Below are 22,813 nucleotides of genomic sequence, written 5' to 3'. Positions count from 1 at the left end.
AAAATAACAATATCACGATACACATTTCACTGTATTTTTTGTTTACAGGTCTACAGCAATAGACATTTCGCAAACGGCGCCCCCATTGAGGACATGCATCAATTTCCCAAACAACATTAATTATATATGATAACGGTGAATAACTTTCAGTCAATGAATATAATTTAATGACATTTAGAAACCACACTGGTGGGTTTGGAACGGGGATCATGGTAAGCTAGAAAAAAAAACTAAGTGCAACACATGCAGATGCGGCACAAAAGTGCGTTGTGCGCGTGGTGATGATTGCGGTGATATACGCGCAGGTGGATGATTAAGCACCCATGCAGTTATTGAAAAGTTTGCACTTTGGTGATTTGTGTATTTATAATGAAACGAATGTCACTTTACCGAAGACGGAAACGTAACTGTCCACCGTGGTAGGCCTACCCTCGACTGTATCGGTAAACGTCGGTAACTATATTCTTTCGGTTTAACCGTCGATTTCGCAGATTGTTCCGTCTTTGAGAATGACCGGTCAAATATTTAACTATGAAATATCTAATGATGAGATTTTTTTGAAGCAGATAATTAAAAATTGATGAGTACTGGATTGTTTTACTGTGTTGGTGAAAGATGAATCATATCCGAGTTCAGCACTGCAGAAGTGCATCGATTTGTCCAAAGATACCGAGATGGAATCATATATGCAGTTACACAATCTGCAGGTCTCAAAGGCAAAACAACCACAACAATATTGCTTGAACTGTAAAATCTGGTTATCTGGTCCATGCCCACGTCGCGCCGCCGGACAAGCGGTGCTCCGTCCTTATATATGCGGCCATCTTGGATTTTTATATTGGGTGTCACATTGTTATTGTATTGTATTGCAAAAAATATAAATAAATTAAACAGTTGCAGTGGGAAGGAAATGGTAGAAATGGATTCACTGCGACTAAAATCCCTAGTTTTGCATTATATTACTTATCATAATATATAGTTGTACAGGATCTATGCTCAGTGCCATCTTGGCGGCCATCTTGGATATCTCAATTTCCCCCGGAACTTCCCGAGGTGGCATCAACCACATTCAGACTCAGCAGGTCTTAAAGGCTATAAACCATCATGAAAATTGTGTGAACGGTAAAACCGGGTAAGTGTGGTATTAGGCAACTGGACTGGGAAAGTGTATCCAGGAACTGACTTAGCCCAGAGTGGGCGGGGCGAGCAATATATGGCCGTGCCGAATTCCTGACACTACGTTTAAGTTTGATCATCCATTAAGTCAGAGAGGACTATACGGGAGTTTTCTTATACAGACAATGTATGGTGTATGGGTTTCAAGCCGTTTCCAACGCCTTCTAGTTGGGGGCGGGCTGCCGACGCGAGTCATCCGGATGACACTTCTATTCATCTGCAAACTAGTTTCCATCGGTTGCTATGTGTAAGTTACCATTCCGCACTCCAGACTCAAGAACCTATTGAGTTTCAAGAACAAATGTCTGGAAGCTAGATAAGCCAATGGAAAAAAAAATTCTAGGATGTCCGTGGCGGCCCTACCATGATAATTATAGGCTGCCGCTCCCTTCCTAGCGCTAGACCAAAGCTTTAGCATACTGCACTAGTATCTTGTACGCGCCGCGCGCAGCGCATGTAACAAAACCTTTCAATCTTTTGTCTACAGGGGGCGTGCTTCATATCTTGCGCGTCAAAAGAGATAAAGACAGGAACCAAGTAAGGTGAGTAGCGCTATGAAACAATAAACTGAAGAATACTCTTATAAATTACCTTATTCTCAAATATTATGACCTTTTTCTCAGTTGAATATGACATGGTACTTGATTTTTAAGAAAATAAATGTTGATATCCCTGAAGGTAGGCCTAATTCGAGTAGGCCTAGCTCTACTGAGTGTAGCCCCATAAATGTGGCCTATTTACTGGACTGCCTCTAGCTGGAGTTACCCAGCCCTGAGTTTTATCATTGGGTTGTCTATTAGGGCTGGAGCGCATTTTTCTCGTAACTTGTAGTATTTGCAAAAAAAATTTGGAAAATGTTCAATTTTGTCCCCGTTACACACTAATTGCATCTGCAACTCACCCCAAACTTGCCTGGAATAACCATTACACAGGTCCTTGAAGTAAAAAACGATCCACGATGAAGATTCAGCCTACAATTGCAGTGAAAACAGGAGGAATAACCGCTAACCTGACAACCTTTCAGGCATGGCCAGGACTGCTATTGGTTTGTGCACAAAAAAAATTGTGTACAATGAATGGCGGTCGATTAACAGGCACAGAGAGTGATCGCTGTCAACTACTCGTTTTTGCCGGCTGCGCTGGCGTTGGCGCGTGACGTCACGCAGAAGCGTAACACCCGATGACTGTTTCATGCACTATTGGTTGCGGTTCCAGTACCAAAGCTGTGATGCGAGTAGTAAACCTTTTACTAGTGCATGAAACAGTCATCGGGTGTTACGCTTCCGCGTGACGTCACGCGCCAACGCCAGCGCAGCCGGCAAAACCGAGTAGTTGACAGCGATCGCTCTCTGTGCCTGTTAATCGACCGCCATTCATTGTACACAATTTTTTTTGTGCACAAACCAATAGCAGTCCTGGCCATGCCTGAAAGGTTGTCAGGTTAGCGGTTATTCCTCCTGTTTTCACTGCAATTGTAGGCTGAATCTTCATCGTGGATCGTTTTTTACTTCAAGGACCTGTGTAATGGTTATTCCAGGCAAGTTTGGGGTGAGTTGCAGTTGCAATTAGTGTGTAACGGGGACAAAATTGAACATTTTCCAATTTTTTTTTGCAAATACTACAAGTTACGAGAAAAATGCGCTCCAGCCCTAATAGACAACCCAATGATAAAACTCAGGGCTGGGTAACTCCAGCTAGACTGCCTCCGTAAACATAGGCCACACGTCCACATGTACAAAAATCGTGTCGACTTTGCCAAATTTTGATTTTCACATTTAGGCTTAGTTTGTGGGATTTTTTTGCTTTAGAAGCATACTCACCCACTTTATAGGCTAATCAGAAAGTGCTGCCTTTTTCAGATGTATATTTTTCGTGAAATTTCCAGATTCATTTTTACACGTTTGCGTATCAAAATTTCAACATGAAATTTCACAAAAATTAGACATCTGAAAAAGGCAGCACTTTCTGACTAGTCTATAAAATGGGTGAGTATGCTTCTAAAGCAAAAAAATCCTACAAACTAAGCCTTAATGTGAAAATCAAAATTTGGCAAAGTCGACACGATTTTTGTACATGTGGACGTGTGGCCTATGTTTACGGAGGCAGTCCAGTAAATAGGCCACATTTATGGGGCTATACTGAGTGTAGCCCCACTAGTGAGTAGTGTGGCCGTCGGTATATGCTGCGCTGAACCTCTGGCCACACACCGTGGTCCGCGCACTACTGAGGACGTTTTCATAAAAATTGCAGGGAATTTCTTACATATGGTTGTATTCTACGATGTCCCATCTATCACTTCTGGGATGCTTAGGTGTAATGATGTTCAATTTTCCGAGATATTCTTGAATCTTTCTGGAGCCCATATACACTCGTGAAACGTCCGGTGATGGCAGCCATTTTGAATGTGACAAGAGATGACCTCAAGCTGTGATGTCGCGTTTATGCAAATTGCTTGTCGAGCGCGCGATCGCAAGGGCGCGAGTTGCAAATGCGACGGCTGTTTCCTGTACCATGCATTTATCGTCTGGGGGCCACGTGCACTGATCTCTATTCGATATTCAGGATCTAAGGCACAGGAAACAGCCGTCGCATTTGCAAATCGCCCTCGCTCGACAAGCAATTTGCATAAACGTGACGTCACAGCTTGAGGTCATCTCTTGTCACATTCAAAATGGCTGCCATCACCGGACGTTTCACGAGTGCATATGGGCTCCAGAAAGATTCAAGAATATCTCGGAAAATTGAACATCATTACACCTAAGCATCCCAGAAGTGATAGATGGGACATCGTAGAATACAACCATATGTAAGAAATTCCCTGCAATTTTTATGAAAACGTCCTCAGTAGTGCTCGGACCACGGTGTGTGGCCAGAGGTTCAGCGCAGCATACCGCGGCCACACTAGTGGGGCTATACTGAGTGGAGCGTTGAATTACGGGTACCCCTCCATACAAACGCTCCACCGATTTGCCATACTTTGGTGACACCGTCACAGTAGCATAGCCACAAACCCACGCGAGGACAAAAAGACCCCCAAAAACCGGTAAAGAGAATACAAATGAGAGAGACAGTTATCCTGGATTGATCTATACATTCTTGACATCCCATGAGACCCCTTATATTGTTCCCAAACAGCGAAAAATTTGAAAAAAAAACATTAAAAAGCAAAATACTAGTCTGAAAACTTAGAGCTCAATGTGTTTGCAGGGAGGCTCAGTTCTTGAATCGACTTGTCGAATGAGGGCGTCTGACGTGTCCTCATCATCGTTGCTCGATTGAAGAAAAACAAGTCACGCTTTATCCACGACTGTTTTGTGTAATGATACGTGCTCCTTGGGTGTGTTCAAAGCCCATACTGTCGTACGGCGCGGCGCAGATCGGAGCACGTATTATTACACGAAACAGTCGTTGATAAAGCGCGACTTGTTTTTCTTCGCGATCAAGCAACGACGGTGACGTCACGTCAGACGCCCTCATTCGACAAGTCGATTCAAGAACTGAGCCTCCCTGCAAACACATTGAGCTCTAAGTTTTCAGACTATTTTGCTGTTTTTTTTTTCGCTGTTTGGGAACAATATAAGGGGTCTCATGGAATGTCAAGAATGTATAGATCAATCCAGGATAACTGTCTATCTCATTTGTATTCTCTTTACCGTTTTTTGGGGGTCTTTTTGTCCTCGCGTGGGTTTGTGACTATGCTACTGTGACGGTGTCACCAAAGTATGGCAAATCGGTGGAGCGTTTGTATGGAGGGGTACCCGTAATTCAACGCTCCACTCAGTAGAGCTAGAGTAAGCCTAACCTCGATCCTCCAGATAAGCCTAAGGCTTTGGCAATGCTAGCCCCATAAATGTGGCCTATTTACTGGACTACCTCCGTAAACATAGGCCACACATCCACATGTACAAAAATGTGTCGTACTTTGCCAAATTTTGATTTTCACATTTAGGCTTAGTTTGTAGGATTTTTTTGCTTTAGAAGCATACTCACCCTCTTTATAGGCCAGTCAGAAAGTGCTGCCTTTTTCAGATGTCTAATTTTTTGTGAAATTTCATGTTGAAATTTTGATACGCAAACGTGTAAAAATGAATCTGGAAATTTCACGAGAAAGATACATCTGAAAAAGGCAGCACTTTCTGAATAGCCTATAAAGAGGGTGAGTATTGTTCTAAAGCAAAAAAACCCTACAAACTACACTGTAAGCCTAAATGCGAAAATCTAAATTTGGCAAAGTGCGACACGTTTTTGTACATGTGGATGTGTGGCCTATGTTTATGAAGGTAGTCCAGTAAATAGGCCACATTTATGGGGCTAAGGCTTTGCAACCAGTAACTATCGTCAGACCCCCTAAAGCTACGCGGTCCTTTTTCTACGCATTTACCTTCAATTTGTGTGTGACAACGCACGCGCATATGCAAGCGTTACCTGCGCAGATAATGGAGGGTCGAGGATACAGTAGCTTAAAAATAGCAAAGCAACCACTCTTTTCCTCAACAAAACTTATCATCCACCGTACTGATTAACAAAGCGAAATCTCTTTATTTGTGGCAGCAAGCGGGGAATTCCAAAGCGTGCAGTTTTGGCGTTGTAGAAAAGAATCCTGCCTAATTCTGCGTAGGGGACGCTTCATGAAAAATATGTGCTGTCCGGGCCATGTAACTCGATATAAACATTTTTTTTTTTTTTTTACTTACACTTGTTGGCTTTAGGAAAATATATTTCCTGAGCTTTTCAAACATATTTTCTTTCTTTTTCCTTTCTTTTTCAATTCCAGTACACTTTTTGTAATTTCACGATTATTTTTAATATCCAATTTTGGAGATTTATACAAAGGCCTATATTTACATATTTACATCAATAGATTTTATACATATTTACCTATTAAATTTGGATCCCAATGATATGGTTAATATTCTGATCATCCCAATCAACAGAGACAGTCTTTAAGATGTACAGTAGGATTTTAAAACGTATGACCAAAAAAATTCCAAAATAATATAAGAAATGTGTCTTTTTAGTTGCACTTTAAGTTTTGCACCCTTGAAAAAACTGCAAATTCTTATCTATGACATCTTAACTATAATACTGACGATATTGGGACACCACTGAGAAAGGTCACCTTTCGGTCATATTTTCGACTTCTGCAGGCCCAGGAGCATCTGCCTGCATTTGTACAAGTTTAGTAATTAGCTGTAAAGCCTTCAATTTCCAATTTTTTTTCGGCTGCTGCTTAAAGTTCGTGCATCAAAGGATACGATCCAAGTGAAATTGTGTCATTTTTTTAGGATGCATGCCTTGCAAAATATAACTTAAAGGTGAGTGCGCAGAAATAGGAGTGCGTAGCTTTAGGAGGTCTGACGATAATTGAGGTAAATGAAAAAAAAAACAACTTGTGTGGCCTCCGTATTCCTGCGCTGTACGTTTGGCCACGCGTCTGGTTTCCCAACCTACTGAGGAGTTTAGTCCGAAACTGGCACATATGGACTCCAGAAAGATGTCTAAATTTCTCGAAAAATTTGAAGACAGATCACCTAATCTACCCGAACTGCAAAAGATGAGAAATCAAAGAATACAACCATATACAGTAGTATGTAAAAAAAGTGCCAAAAAAGGGTGCGCCAGAGTTTGGACTAAACTCCTCAGTCATGTGTCAGTAGGTTGGAAAACCAGACGTGTGGCCTAATGTACAGCGCAGCAATACGGAGGCCACACAAGTGGGGCTAGAGAACTGTAGGCCTAGCCTTGGTCCCAACTGTTCATTTATGTGCACAATGAATGGGACTGATGTTCCTCTTAGTACAAAATTCTGATATAACAAACAATTTGGCTAGGTCCGAACGAGTTTGTTTTAACGAGACTCCACTGTATCATCTCAATGAAGGTTATTCATTGCAAAATTGATCATAAGACATGAATCTGGGACTGAGAAACATTTCCAATTTTGTTAGGAAATACTTAGAAATTGTCCTGACGCTCCAGACTTTGTACACAATTGCCGAAGTGGCGTCAGGTTACAACATTTTTCCCAACTCGGTCCTATGAAAAATGTGGGATAATTTTAAGGTCTCTTGTATTGTTGATGTCCCCTAAATCTACCCCTAGAACTATGGTGCTCCGCATAGCGGAGCCCCATAGACGAATCACCAACGAATTTGTTGACTACTACGAAACGACTTCTAAGTACAAAAATGTATATCAAAATGTTGTCTTTTGCCAGAAAACTGCTGCACAGTTTTCCCCTAAACTCGGTATGGTATTTCTTGACATTCTCACGTATAATGCACCAAAACATCGTGGGTGGAATCTGTCCTCGATTTTTGCAAAAATGATGAAAAAAATCTGCGTTTTGTACAGAGCAACATGGAGAAATTTATACATGTTCATGAAGATCGCTTGCGATTGACTTGTGCGTGTGCGTGCTGTGGGCAAAAAATCTTTGGAGAAACTTTATTATTGCTCAACCTAAGAAAAGTTCATTTCGTTTGCAATACAGTAACACCTAATCTTGAGTTTATACCACATTGTGGATAACTTTCTGTTTAGTACAGAAGGCATTAACCCTAACCCCCTAGTAGTTCCTCAGGACTTACCCTCCTAAATCCAACAGAGTCCAACCGGAGTTTCCTGTTCAATCCACTGTGCCTTACTTTCAGTTGTCTGCTGAATCCAATGGAGTCCAACATGGCGTTATCATGCGGTTCAGTTGCCTGCTGAATCCAACATTTTGCATGAGGAATGTACACAAGGGGTTTACTGTTCAATCCAACAGGCTCCATCGGGCATATGACATAGTTGGATCCTGTTGGATTCTGCAGGGTTAGGGATTCTCCGGTTCAGCATAATTGAGCTCAGGAAAACGGTAATGAACATTTATGCGTGCAACCGTCTTTTCATGTGTAACTAGCTAGGGCGATGTTCGTGTGTGCGTACTACACCCGTACGACAGTTCGGCAATTGCTTCATGAAGCGCATGCGTAATAGACTGTCGCACAGGTGATAACCCGTGCAACAGTCTACTACGCATGCATATTTACCCAGTGCATGAATACTCGTGCATGCGCTTATCAAACAGCAAAAATAGCATCCGGCATGTGATGGTGAATGGACCAGTGAGAATTCGGCTCTCGATCATGAATATGTATGAGGTATAGTAATAGGTAATTGCAAATGATCCTTCGTGGCTAAATAGACTTTACTCAGTCAACAGTAACACTGGGATCATACCAGCTGCAGTGTCTACAAATGTATTCCCATACTCTCTATGATTTTTTGTGTGTGCATCACCTAGATGGAGAGAAGAAAACCGCAGCAGAATCTGCAGTATGCTACAGGTTCTTCCAAGAATCGACTCAAGTGCAAAGTTTGTGACAAAACCTTCATGTTTCCATCGGTACTGATGCGCCATATGCGAAAGCATAACAGTGAAAAGGCAAACAAATGCAGGATTTGTAAAAGAGGGTGAGTATAATTCGATTATTCAATTCACAATGGTTTTCAACTTGTCTCTAGTCTCTGTTTTTGTATATATTTATTTGCTTATATAAATATATAAAGCAGCATTATTAACATTGGGTTTCCAGTGGTGAAACTTAATCGGCGTATTGTATGCTTTCGTAAAAAATACCCAGATGACTGCAATATTATGTCAGTAAAAGTACCCAGATGAGGACAATATTATTTTTCATATTGTCCTCATTCGGGCATTAAAACAAATTTCACTGGTTCCTGCACTGTGAAGAGCGTAGAAACTCACAATTGTCAACCAGTCAACAGAGCGCAGCTCACGTTGCCATCTCATGCGGACGCAGTGCCCAGCAGGGTACACACGCACTGTTGTCAATGACCACAATGGCAACTTCGAGCAGCGCATAAGTTGCTTCGGTAAGCGAAGAATATTTGACAAAATTGGAGAAATAAAGACAGTGTCCTGACATTTATTTCTTTTAGGCCATCAGCTGAAACTCAAAAACCGGCTGTAAAATGAGTTTCGTTCCAGCAACACTGGGTCTACTTTTTTAATGCATGTGGCGCTCAGTACATCATCAGAAAAGGACTGAGCAAATTTGGATTCAGATTCTGGGTCAATCTGACCCAGGAGATTTTAGAGTTAAAAAATATCTTTTAGGTACATTGGCAATTGGGTCACACAGAACATGACGTTTTGTTTTCTCATCTGGTAGACATCACCACAGTCCCTCTTCCAAAAAATATTTCACTGTAATCTAACTTATTTGGCAGCATACAACAATGCAATTATTTTGAAGGTTTATAATGCAGTGGTGGAACCAGCTCATCATTAATGAAAGTGAGGGGGTGCCCAAAATGGAGGTGTCTTTAGAGTAAATGAATACGGTACATGTAACCAGCAGAAGAAACAGGAAAGCAGACAAGACATGTCCCTTTAAACAAAGCAAACTAGCGCATATTAAAAAAGAAAAGAAAAAAGGGGTGCTATTCCCCCCCCCCCCCCAAACCCTCTGGATCTGCTGTGGTGAACCAGGTACGTCACTTAAAGAAACTTCTACTTGTAAGAAAGACCACCTTTTTTTGGAATGAAACAGGCTTTAAATACAATTATAAATCAAAGGACCATCAGATAGAAGTCAGTGTCTGGTTTAATAATTTCAAAAATCAACCATTGTACATTTATTTGCTATCTAATCAAAACAGCCATCTTGGTTTGGAGAAAAGCCTTAAGATCAGTCTTTTGTCAAAGAAAATTTCAGCTTTTTATTTATTGATACATTGATTAGCACCGAAAAATGTTTGCATGTATATCAATAAAAAAGAAAACAAAACCATAACTCATGCTATTTTGTATGCTTACACATTAAAGAGAGTGATTTGGCTTGTCATATGTGGCTAGTCTCACTGTTAAAACTCACAGACTTTGCCTTTCTACTGGAACTTATTTTTAATAATTGAGAAGAATTAAAATGAATGAAACCAACACTAATGAACAGAAGGATACAATTATGTAGTTTTGAAATCTAGAGTTACTCATTATTTTCATTATAATGTCAAATGCTAACTAGTCGTGCTGATACAACTTCAAGTAAATGTTATCACTACATCAAAGTTCTCATCAAATGTTGTGCAGTAACGGCATAACAACAGGATGGAGCGTATGTCTTGCTTTCTAAGCCAAAATTTCAGTTTTGAATCCTCCTCTGAAGTCCCCAGAGATTCAACCACACCTCCAGCAGATAAAGTAGCGGTGTAGATGATGTCGCATATATCAAGGAAAGAGACCTTTGGATATTCTCTTCTAAGCCGATATGTCAACTAATCAGTTCTGTAAAAAAAAAAAATAGTAAAATATAGACAGGTTTAGTATCTGATGATCAAAAACAATGATTACTGTGGATGTGCTTTAGAAGAAAGAAAACAACTTGTTCAATCTAGAGTTAAATTACTAGGAAGATCACGTGCCCGATCGTTTTGCCTTCCACTGTAAATATGTAAACATTGGTAGCTATTGAGAACCAACCTTTTCAGCTTCCAAAGCAATATCAAGAAGTTTTCATTTTGAATATTCTATTAAAGTTTATTTCTGTTTGCCCTCTGAATAACAATCAAAACATCTTACCGATATAAAGATCCAAGGCCAGTTCCTTCGGCTTTTAAATCATTTCATGATTCCAACAGTTCAGCAAACTGGGACATTCTCATTAAACTAAGTTGTTGATCGGGGTTGAACAGTCAGTTGCAGAACATCTCCCTTTTCCTGACGTTCATCCTTTAGGCCTATATATATAGAATCAAATAGTAAATTCTATAAAAAGCTATTTTGCTATTTTATACAAAGGGAAAGACTACCCTCACACCTCCATAAAAAGTATCCTTCAACAATGGAGAAAGAGACTGCACAACATTTTATTATGGGATTATGTGCAGTACCCGTTGTACTTTGGCATCTTAACGTTAGACATTTATTTGCAATGCCAGAGGTACTCAGTTTGAATCATCGAACTAAAAAAAACCACCCTTTTTTACTGGGTTTTTCAAATAAGATCTATTTGTCATTGAAGACATTTTTCTTCATTGACTTAAGAGAATTTTTGTAAAAGGAAAGTAAGTCCAAGAACCATTCAGTAAACAAGTGACGTACCCAACAGTCCAATGCCGTAGAGAAAGAAAAGGTGTTTTTTTTTATAACCAGGAATCTGTTATCATTTTGAATGGTATCTTTTGCAAGAAAATAAAATTTTCCTATGCATTTTCAGTTGACGCCATCCAAATCGATGGGGTTCTGTGCATTCACGGTGCATCGTGGTGACCACCAGCTTTGTTTTCGCATTGCGTTTTTATCGTTGTGTCACCCCAGTTTCCCTCAAAGAAATTAAAACCTAACCTTACCCTTAGGCCTTAATTCAAGACAATTAAACCCAAAGTTTTTTATTGGTTCTTTTTTGGGGCACATAAATACACAATCGCCTTCATTCATTATAATGACATGTAGGCCTACCTCGAACGGAAGTTCTGCTTGTTGTACTGTTGCAGCTTGTCCTTGAATTGAGGTTTTCATCGAAATCAAAATCCTGGTTGAGTTTGTGTGCAGCATGACACAGTTATCTGGTTATGTAGATAGGCAACTAAAAGAAACTTGAACTTTGCCGGGAGCTTTTTCAGTGAAGAAATCTGGGTCTCAGCTGAAGTGTCTGATTTGCGTTTTCTTGCAGCACAGAGACGTTTACTATCTATAAAAACCGCCATGGGTGAGATCGGCCGGCCGGACTGCCTTGTTTACATGCGCCAGATCCACTGCCCACACATCGTGGGTATATTCGGCGATGCCATTGTGAAATTCAGCCACTCTTTGGCACAGGAAATGAACTTACTATCACCGGACATCAGATCCTTCGCATTTCCCCCCTCAAACGTGACAGGTTATGAGTGCAAACACTTCTTTTTTGCACCGGTCGATGTTTACGTTGACGCACTTTTGCCAATGGACGCCGCCATGTTTGTTAAATGTCATGACCTGCGACCTCATATCTGGTGTCTAATTGGACAGTTCACGTCACGTGGTACGATGCGTCATACGCGGCGGAGTTTTTTAACGTAGGCGCGGTACGTTTTTGAACGTCCACAATGGACAAATAGTTCGCTTTTTCGAGTCAAATTATCAAAAAACTGCTGTACGAAATGTGGAGAACTTTTGTAGTATCATTCTTTGGTAGTGTATTTCGGTACAACTGTTAAAAAAATTTAGAACCGCGATTGCTGGAGCGAAACGAACGAATTTTCCAGTCCAGCTGATGGCCTATTTGCAGATCAAGTCAGCCTGAATATAATAAAATTATTGGATGGCTTTTTTCAGGGTATACAAGAATACAATGTATATTGCATGAGCTATAACAATATTGCACTCGTCTTTGACTCGTGCAATATTGTTATATATTCTTGCGTCCTCCTCAGAGCCATCCAGTACTATAACTCGTCGGGAACCTGGAAGAAGGTCGTAAGGGACGAAAAATGGGTCAAAAGGTCAATTCAGATTTTTCAGGTAATCAATAGAGCTTGGAAATATCATTCATTTGATATACATTTTGTCTCAAGAGGCTACGTCATTCTGACGTAATTAACAGTAAACAATAGGCGGAAGGAGGTTTAAGTGTACGTTTAGGCTTGGTAAGTTCTCGGTAAAAGGTCGTTAGCATAACAATTGAAAAAACTTCACAATCAAGTCATATTTTGACATAAAAATACACAATACTATATTATCTATTAACACATTTCATCAGTCAAAATTTCAGCCTTATGTGATTTTTAATTTAGAAATGGGAGCACAAAACCTTTCAACTTGATTATCTCCTAAAGTGCTTTTTGTGTGCCTGGGCTGCGTACGACCTTTTCCTTGTCTAGATTAGATTAGATTAGATTAGATTGAACTTTGTTATCCCGCTCGAGGGAAATTAAAATGGCCTTGACAAAGAACGGGTTATAAACCATACAATCATTAATTGAAAAGATGTAAAGGTGCAATATCACAAACTTATAAATCCAGTAATTACATGTAAAAAACAAACTACTACATATAATACACATATTGCATTACGTTAATGAGGGATCAGAGTCAGCCACACGACAGTTCATCGTTCCAGTTGCTCATTGTACTATTTGATAGCTGCTGGAATGAATGAACTGCCGTATCGCCGTGTACTGATCCTTCGTTGTAAAAAGCGATTACTTCTGGAGTTGGTTTGGAAGTGGGCATGTAATGGGTGATCTGAGTCGGAAAGAACTGTCTTAATTTTATTGCACATAAGAGACCTGTATAATGCCTCTGGAGACTCTTGTTGTAAACCAATAGCTTTACTGGCTTGCTTAACTATTCTGTCTAGCTTAATCCGATCCTGGCACCTCATATTTCCGTCAAAACAAACAAGACAAAAAGTGAGAATACTCTGTACAATGGACTGGTAAAACAGTTGTAAAATAGTTTAATGAACGTGAAAAGACTTGAGTTTGTGCAGAAAAAAACAAATGTTGTTGCATCAGTCACAAGAGGAATTAGTCTTTGCTGATGTTTGTTTTTCTGTTTACATCAACCCTGCTATTTTCTGACATCTGATGAGGCTGCTGTTGGTATCACTTTGGTGATTGGCACTTACTGTATGGGTAGGGCTGTCTGGAATATACCCAATATTCCAGTATTCAATCATCCAACGAATATTTAAGGAGCAATTTTCCAACTTGAATATTAAAAAAAGTGAACAGTCTTGAGAAGATGAGAAAAACGTCCATGGTGTTATTTTAATCATTGCGTGGTTTTATTGTTTGTCAAATGGCTCATTTCTTTTGTGGACAGTCACTTTATATGCATGATATGAGAGCTGATGATGCAAGGACCATTGGTTCTAAATTGAACCTGTAAAAATTCTCAAGTATCAGCCTGTCAGCTATATCTTGATACATGCATACACATGTTTCTATTTGTTAAGGTCCTTGTCAAATTCGACAAGTGCGCATGTAAAACTTGGTCAGTGCATTGTAATTATTCAAATGCTTGAGTAAAACGAACGCTGAATTAGGCCAAAAAAATCAATAGTTCTGCTTCCTTCCAGTTGCCCTACCGGTACCTACACTTTTTTGACAGCCCCTACCCAATGTTTTTTTTTGGGGGGGGGGAGAGGAATGTGGGAAAGAACCCACTCTTGTAGTAGAAAGTAAAAAACAAATGATAACATGCGTGTGTGTATACATTTACTATCTCAGGGTACACAGTGTTATTGTCTTGTGCATTCAGCACTACCAAAGCCATGTAAATGGTCCCAGCTGTCCACAGTTCAACAGTTAACCATACCTGACATAGATAATGTAGTATTGTACCCTGTGTGCAGCTCTACATGTACATATATGTAATTGCAGAGGTGATAACATTGATTTTTTCCACCATGCTGTAATAATGTGCAAATTGTGCACGCCTCGGAAAGTCATCATACTTATTACTTAGTGCATTTATCTTGATAAAAAAAGGGATGTTGTGGGAAACTGAAGTTTGCTTCCTTTGTTGTTCTTTTTTATTTAATAGACATTAGGCCCATGTGTTGTAAGTGCATCAAGAAGGAATTTTCATTAAGAAACAATGAAAGCATAAAAAGGGCATATTCATGCCTATTTCCAAGCAATACAAAACCATTAGTTTCGCCTTAACACACAGTGTCAATATCTTGGCAAATTATTGCATCATCGGTAAGTGTACCTGGAAGTTTATCTATATCAAGATACCATAGTGAGTTAATATTCCAAGTACGCCAAATGTTTTGAATGCCACTGAAACTTTGTGTGCAAAAAAACCCATTTAAGATCTGTTTTTGTTTTTATTTTCAGATTTCCGGACAAATCCAGCCTTTCTAGTCATATGCAGTCCCACGAGAGTAGTACTCAGCCTGTAGAAAGTGATAGTGGTGAGCTGGCAGAAAACTTGCACATGCAGAACCCTCTGAAGTGGATCTCGCCTTTAGAAGACAATGATCAATCATCAGATGAAGTGGGGTACGAAACAGAGCCACTAAAAAGACCTGAGGATATGGCGACATCAGACCGTACCAGCACAGGCTCAAGTATGTTGCCCAACCGCAATCAACCTGTGATTGATTTGACTTCAACCTCAGGGGCAATGGGGATGGAGAGACCAGGACTCTTCCAACAGGAGTCTGTTAATAGAATCCTGAGTCCAACCTTTCGACAGAGAAAGGAGACTCTAAATACAGGAGAACGTGCTGGGTCTGTGTCAGACACTCAAGCTGTTAATACTCCAAAGGGCCATTTCACCCTGTGTACGGATGGAAGAGCCCTGAAGTGCAACTACTGCTCATTCATTTGTCGCCGGACATGCGGCCGGATGATCAAGCACCTACGAGTACACGGAATACGGTCCAGGAACCAGTGCAAGTCATGTGGGCTGGGATTCTTCTCTAGGTCCGAGTTACAGAGCCACCAAAATGTCTGCAGTCAGTCGTCTCTGGCACCTCGGTGCCCAGAGTGTGGGAAAACCTTCTCCTTCCGCTCCCTTCTGCGCCAGCACATGAACACCCACGTCAACAAGAAGCTGTTCAAGTGTGGTGAGTGCACTATGAGTTTCATGTCAGCTTCGCTGTTCCAACTCCACATGAGTGAACAACATCCAAGCCCAGTGGTGATTGGGGATGGCAAAAAGCACCAGTGTAGCATCTGCCCTGAGCACTTTGAGAGCAGAGAAGATTTGGACAGGCATCTCAGGGTGCATGTTGTTGATAAGCCCTTCCAGTGCACCATTTGTAGCAAGAGGTTTTCTTCATCAACTGCTTGGTAAGACTGCCGTGTTTGTGCGTTACTTTTTTTCAGAGGGTAATGGACCATTCAATAAACCTTTTTGTACGGTATATATGCTTATCAGAGTTGTAACAATATTTTGTGACTCGAGTCGTGTGGAGTCAATGTAAGAAAGTGACTCGAGTCAAGTCATTAGGTCAAGAAGGTCGAGTCGAGTTGAGTCGAGTCCCAGTGTGTGGTCGAGTTGAGTCAAATTTATGCTTGAGTCAATTCGAGTCACTGATATTTGAACACCATGTAATAAATTACAGAATTGAAGAAGGAACACAAGGCACCAGTGTATTATGAAGATCCAAAGATTGAAAACATGCTGCATAGTACCCATTATATAGATAGCTTCTTCTCTACCAAAGATCTGCGTAACAGTTAACAAGCATTGAAACTTCGGTTTTATATATGGTTTGGCTTCGAACAGTTCTTGAAATTTCTTTCTGGAGTACCTAATTATGTTCCTTTTTAAGGAATGTTCTTTAAGGCCAAAAAAAAAAGTCTCCGGTTTCTGGTATGCACGCGCGTCGCCGTAGCCATGCGCGTCGGCAAAATGAAAAAGTTTTTTTGTCAATAAAAGATGATGTCTCAAAACAGCCAAACTTACTGGTTTGACTGGAATCCTGCTGCTGCACAATTTTAACGTGTTTTTAGATGGGGTTATGATCGAGAATAAGCTTTATATGGCCTCTCCGGACTCCCATATATTTGCACTAAGTTTAGTTGGGCACCATTTGCAGTCATCAGCCGACATTTGAAGCAAAAAAGACAGATAAAAAAAAAAAAAGCCGCGTCGCCGCACCACTTTTTGGGCAAGCTCCATACCAGAAACCGGAGACTTTTTTTTTTGGCCTAAATGTTCCTATTTTCATTTTTTATTTATTGTGTCTTTTTTTTAAAATAAGGTTCAACCACATCCGCATTGTACACAGAGTGAACCCAAGGACAAATGAAAAAGATGAGACCTTGCTACAATCTCACCAGGTAAGACCCACAGCTACATCTGCCATTCCTGTTTCAAGCCCGGTGATGACCATGCCCATTGTGGTATCAGTTAGCAGCCAGAGCAAGGTGATACATTCCACTTACACCAAGGCAGTTGATAAGCCTTCCTTGACCCATTCCAAGTCAGTTAACGAGCCTTCTGAACTGACAGCTGGGTCACCGGAGATGATTGATGATACCCTGCATGCAGGGACAAGTGGACTTGTTTTCATGAGGAAAGAGTTGAATCCTGAGGCAACTGATAGTGACAGCAGTGTTAGGGGGCCCTCTGTGGTTCGCTCTTGGTCTGTCAGTGATTCATCTGACCCAATGGCTTCTACAGAGTCAGCAGGTGTTCAGGTTGGGGACAGCTCCAGATTCTCTTCGGGCAGTCACCTCCTTTATCTGAAGAAAGAGGTCACTAAAGATGAAATTGTGCATCCTAGCACCTTGGGCATCAGTAGATTGGCAGTTGAACCTGGTAGCACAAATCAAGGTGAAGAGGGCTTGCCTGCCCACAGGTCCCATCAGCAGCTTGAGCCAACCTCAACTGCTGCAGACAGAGAGGTCATGAGTCCTAGAGAGGTATTTCCAGTCCATATTCAACACTGCAATAGCCAATTTACAGCCAGGAGCAGTGACAATCCCCAACGATTTCTGGATGTTGGCAATGTCATGGGCAGTCCATCGCCAGAGGGAAGCTATGGGAAAAGCACAGATGACATAACAAATCCAGAGTCTCCATGTCGAGCAACAAGCACTAGGAGGTCACTGGATGTCTCAGACACCATCCCTGGTTCTCATCACTGTAACTTCTGTGACATAGCATTTGGGGACCCCATCATGCACTATCTACATATGGGATGGCATGTTACTGGGGATCCCTGGAAATGCAATGGCTGTGGTCAGGAGTGCGGGGGAAAAGTGGACTTTTTCCTCCATCTCTATAAAGCTGGACATAATTAATTGTTATACCTCTGTCTTGAATACTGGATTTTCATTGGCCTAGAACGATCACATGTTCAGTTTATAAAAAGTCATAGCACACTCCCTGTGACCTGATATCCAACAGGGAGTGTGCTATGACTTTGTGCTTACGGTACGTACGTGTACGCGTATGCGTACATACGCGTTTCACACGTAAAGCGCAGCGAAATTGCAGACTATCAGCTTTTTGAGCACGCGACATGCATGTGAGTTGATGTTCGATTGTCATGATTGTTGTATTTACTGCTGTCTGTTTTCGTAACTTTTACATCAAAATCCAAAAAATACAAGACATATGTATAACAAAACAATTGTTGACTGGTGTGATGTGGGATATGATGTTTTGAACACCCTCGGGGCGCATAACACCCTCCCCGCTATGTGCCCCTCGGGTGTTCAAAACGTCATATCCCACATCACACCAGTCAACAATTGTTAAATGTGACTTACACTGTGTTTTATTTGTAGGCATGCCTTTGACCCGATTACTGTGGGTTGGTTGTCACATGTAAAGTTCTTCATGAAGCTCTAAGTGATGAAGGGATACATCCAGAATTCCAGAGTACATGTATGTTTACTCTTAAACTTTGTGTAAATTTAGAACTTCTTGAGTTTCTTGTACTTTAAGATGACTCATGAGACATCAAGACCTGTGTAAGATCATGGCCGCTGGTCCTACAAACCTGAATTCAGCCAATAACACTGAAGTCTTGGAGTAGATTTTAGCAGATTCAGACTTCAGATACAAAGGGTAATATAATCAGTGATGGACTCGCCTGGAAATCATGAGGTCATATGCAAAACATGAAAGAAATAATCCATTCTATCGTGAACACCCCCTTCAATGGCAAAAGCATTGTGCAAGCTGGGCAGTTGCTTTGTTCAAAAGCAAGCATTTAACAATTGTTGACTGCTATGATGTGGGATATGACGTTTTGAACACCCAAGGGGTGGGCCGATGTGCCCCTGAGGGTGTTCAAAACGTCATATCCCACATCACAGCCGTCAATATTTTTTTGTTGTACCTCTGTCTTGGATTCTTTGGACTTTGATGTAAAATCGAGAAAAACAAACAGCAGTTAACTAAACAGTCATGACAATCAAACATCAATTCCCATGCATGTCCCATGCTCAAACAGCTGATTGTCTGCTAGTTCGCTGCTCCCACTCATGCGTGAAAACATGGTGAAAATAGCATGGGTACCAACGATACAAGCGTTTCACACCGTAGGTACATTGTACCGTACGTACCACGTACAAATTCATAGCACACTCCCTGTGCCATGACTTTTTATGAACTTAACACGTGATCATTCTAGGCCAATGAAAATACAGTATTCAAGACAGAGGTATAACAAAATAGTTTCTCTATTAAAGGGGGCCTAATGAAGGTACAGTGTTCGCTTGCCCGGATTCTGCTATAGCACTCAGGTGATTTATGTCAACAAAGTGGACATTTTACTAATTGGTGGAGGTTTGATGAAGTGCCAGTAGTTTATTGAGATTTCTGGTCCAAAGAGGTGGCGGGGGTTCAAATGCATAATGATTTTTTTAACGGGGCAAAATGTAACGGGGGAGGAGTGGGGGTCGGGTGAACAATGTAGTCAATGGAATAAGTTCCCTGCCCCTGAGCACTACTGCCGTGTGCCATGAGAACAATAGCAAACAAACTATTTCTCTCTCACAAACTTGAAATACTGTATCCCAACTTCAAAAATTGTTTTGAAAGGGAGCAGGGAAATATGGTTGCTCTATCTTCCAAAGTGACTTCATACCCAAACTCAGAGATGCCACTTTTCAGGTTTTAAACTGAATTCAGGGTGGTTTTTTTTCCAAATAATGTGACACATTAAAAGTGCTGGATTTGGTCTGAAACATCCAGAAACACATTCTTGAAAGGGGTAAGGGTAGTTTCAGGGATTTTATTGATATATTGGTGGCATCTCTGCAAACTCAATTCAGTTCAATTTGTGGAAAACAGTTTGAGACCATTTATATGTAACAATTTTTTTTAAGGCCTCTTGTATGTATTTTTTCCCAAGCATCTCTGATTAAGAATTTTTTAAATGTATTTCTAACAGTTGTATACTGTATACCTTATCTACATGTATATAAATATTATGAAATGTAAAATAAGTAACAAAGTAGCTTGCCTTAGTACGTTTTGAATTACTTATTAACAAAACAGTATTCTTTATGTTTTTAATTGTATCATAAATCAGTAGTTTTTGCATTTTAACATCTTTATACAGTAGATTTGTTTGTAGACTTTTGTGATAAAAAAGATACTGCATGTAATTGTCTTAAAATGCATGATAACTTGTTACATTTAATATCCTGATCAAGAGGTTTATCAATGTCAAACCAACCTGCAACTCTTTACGGGGAAGCATCTCAAGAAAGATGAAATTAGTCTTTGTATTAACCTAACCACTCCAACCCTTCAAAATCCAACTGCATGTTGTCATGGTTGTGTTGGAATCTATTGTGAGAGAGTACTGCACTAGTAAACTGATTATGCTTTACATGGGGTCAGGCATACCACCATAATCAGAGTCCAACAGTTTGGGTGTTGAGTTATCATGTGGTGTTGGATTTTGCAAGAGTGAGGATGGTTTCTAGTAATAAGGGGATTGGGGTCAGGAAATGTACATGTATGCATGTCTCATGTATACATGTATTAGCTGATTATATACAAATAATGAATGTTTGTCAGTGTAATGGTAAGAATAATTTCATGAGGTGACAGATGAATGTTCCATTCCACGAGGTGAACACAAATGTGAAACATTCATTATTTGTTTTATATATAACACCTGAATAAATCTTTGTCATCTGACTTGTTGACTTGTGAACTGGTACTTAATCAGTGTTCTACTTTTTCAGATATGGCAATAACTGGTGGTTTTCAATATCCGATTTATTCAAAACTGTACGACAAGTTCAGAACTAGCCAGCATATTCAATTTATCTCAGTCTAGAACTATTCCAGAGCTACCATATTCAAATTCGCCTAATCGTTTGGCAGCAAATCTTACTTGCTTATTTGTCTTAGCAGCGTCAGCATTTTCACAGAGTTCCGATATTTTTTCGGAGAGCAAACGGACATTCTTGCGTATCGTCTGCCACTTTGACATTCTGTGAATCAGATTTGTGTTACAGCGTCACCATCGGCAGTAATGAAACCGTGCAATGGAAGTTCTATTCACCGTGTAATAGAACTTCTATTTTTGTGGTGTGGCTGCGCCACGCGTTGGGACAAAGAATTCAATGACGTGACCAACAATGCACCAATCAGATGACGGGGATTTATTCAGGTGTTGTACAATATGAAATATTTAATATTGCATTATGTATAGACCAATCCGGACACTCTATCACTTTTATCACAAAGGCTCCCTTCAATGGCAAAAGCATTGTGCAAGTTGTTGTTCAGACACTAATGGGCCCAACAGTGTGACATTCGAGAAGACCTATTGAGTTTCGATAATAAAACTAGGATCTTGGTCTCTCAATTTTTGCTGTAAACATTGCAAGCTGTGAACAAATATCCTCACCTGCAAAGGATATAACTGGTTTTGTATTTGAGAAAATACAGTGAATATTGTTTTTAGAAGTGTTACGTACGTAACGAAGGAGAGTACAGTTTAGATAAAGTCACAAAGTAAGCATAACATTTAATGATCCCCTTATGTTGTCTGATTTAAGAAGATGTACCCTGGAGGAATGCCATCAGTCAAAACCTAAAAAACTCAAGAGTCAACGTGAAGAATAATGTGATATTTTATAATAAGGGAAGGAAATGTGTGTTTGGGAGGTATTATAACACTCTGTTTAAGACCGGTTTGAGTCTGGATGGGTGATAATTACCCAAGGCGAAATAAATACCTTTTCGGTCCAAAAATCACAACAAGTCAAAAACTAGACGTTGCCAACCATTTTGTTCAACAATTTTACTGCATGTTTTATGAAACACCCCTCTACAACTTCTTACCTCATAAGGAGATTGGCGCTTGTACTGTGCGATGTTGCGCAGAATGCACATGGGGCGTTGTGTTGTGAATTTAGGACTATAAAATAAAGTGTCCTAGTCACTTTCAACTTAGCAAGGTAAAGGAAAAAAACTAAAGAAGACACTAGCTCATCTTTTACCCTTTATATGCAACATCCATAAACGTATCTAACTGGCCCATTAGTGTGGCATTGCCTACAGGTAGTCTGTCATGCATGGGAAAGTAGCATTGCATATTACACACGTAGGTTGCACAATGTTTAAAAGGGGGCCTCGTGATCGATATGCCCAAGTTCGGAAGTACACTTTGGAAAGAAAGTGAGCTGGTCAGTTTTCTTGCACGTTTCAAGATGATGTCATTTGCTGCTAGCACATAGGCCTACATGTAATACTGGCTTTGAGTTTGTTGGGTGAAAAGTGCAGAATACATGTAATCTGCCGTTTTCTTGTTACACATTGGATGACTTGACAGATCATCCTTGGTAGTGTAGGGCAGGGGCGTAACAATATGTGGGAAGCACATGCTCATATTTTGGCTATTTATTGTGAAAAGTTAGGGGAGGGGTGGGTAAACTTTATCTCACTTTTTTCTATGCTATTAAAAGCAATTTTGATATTACCAGATGCTGGAATGGTTTGGATAAGTTTGTTGGGGTGCTTGTTTGTTTGTTTGTTTGATTGTTTTTATTTGACCATGTCCACAGATATTTTTACAAAAACAATACCACAGACATGAAATTACAAATCAAATAAAAAAACAACAACTATGAACTCTCGCTGCCTGTATTCAAATGTCTCCTTAAGCCTGCATTCTTGTTCCAAGTCCAATCATGATCGTATTGTGTC

The 22,813-nt window shown here is 40.3% G+C and overlaps 1 protein-coding gene and 1 long non-coding RNA gene across 2 annotated transcripts; one reads left to right on the top strand and one right to left on the bottom strand.

Moving 5' to 3' along the window:
- The first annotated feature begins 1,663 nt into the window (after window positions 1-1,663).
- Window positions 1,664-21,908, top strand: LOC119721955 (ikaros family zinc finger protein-like). Its single transcript, XM_038191916.1, has 4 exons — window positions 1,664-1,718; window positions 8,465-8,634; window positions 15,013-15,972; window positions 16,890-21,908. The coding sequence occupies exons 2-4, from the start codon at window positions 8,465-8,467 to the stop codon at window positions 17,932-17,934; spliced, it is 2,175 nt and encodes a 724-aa protein (XP_038047844.1). The 5' UTR covers window positions 1,664-1,718; the 3' UTR covers window positions 17,935-21,908.
- LOC119721957 lies at window positions 9,791-12,363 on the bottom strand. The gene is made up of 3 exons (XR_005270354.1): window positions 11,645-12,363; window positions 10,766-10,923; window positions 9,791-10,471 (listed from the first exon to the last, which is right to left on the bottom strand). It is a non-coding gene; the product is annotated as an uncharacterized LOC119721957 (long non-coding RNA).
- Window positions 21,909-22,813: the final 905 nt, after the last annotated feature.

This window comes from Patiria miniata, unplaced genomic scaffold (genome assembly GCF_015706575.1).
Source record: "Patiria miniata isolate m_02_andy unplaced genomic scaffold, ASM1570657v1 HiC_scaffold_14, whole genome shotgun sequence".
Lineage (NCBI taxonomy): Eukaryota > Metazoa > Echinodermata > Asteroidea > Valvatida > Asterinidae > Patiria > Patiria miniata.
The sequence above is the reverse complement of the archived record's forward strand: the minus strand, read 5'-3'. Positions and strand labels throughout refer to the sequence as shown.

Bases quoted from the DNA above. Each gene is read 5' to 3' on its own strand.
- LOC119721955 (XM_038191916.1), top strand. From the start codon at position 8,465: ATGGAGAGAAGAAAACCGCAGCAGAATCTGCAGTATGCTACAGGTTCT. The intron at 8,635-15,012 runs GTGAGTATAATT...TTTTATTTTCAG, and splicing joins TGCAGGATTTGTAAAAGAGG to ATTTCCGGACAAATCCAGCC. The intron at 15,973-16,889 runs GTAAGACTGCCG...TTTTAAAATAAG, and splicing joins TTTTCTTCATCAACTGCTTG to GTTCAACCACATCCGCATTG.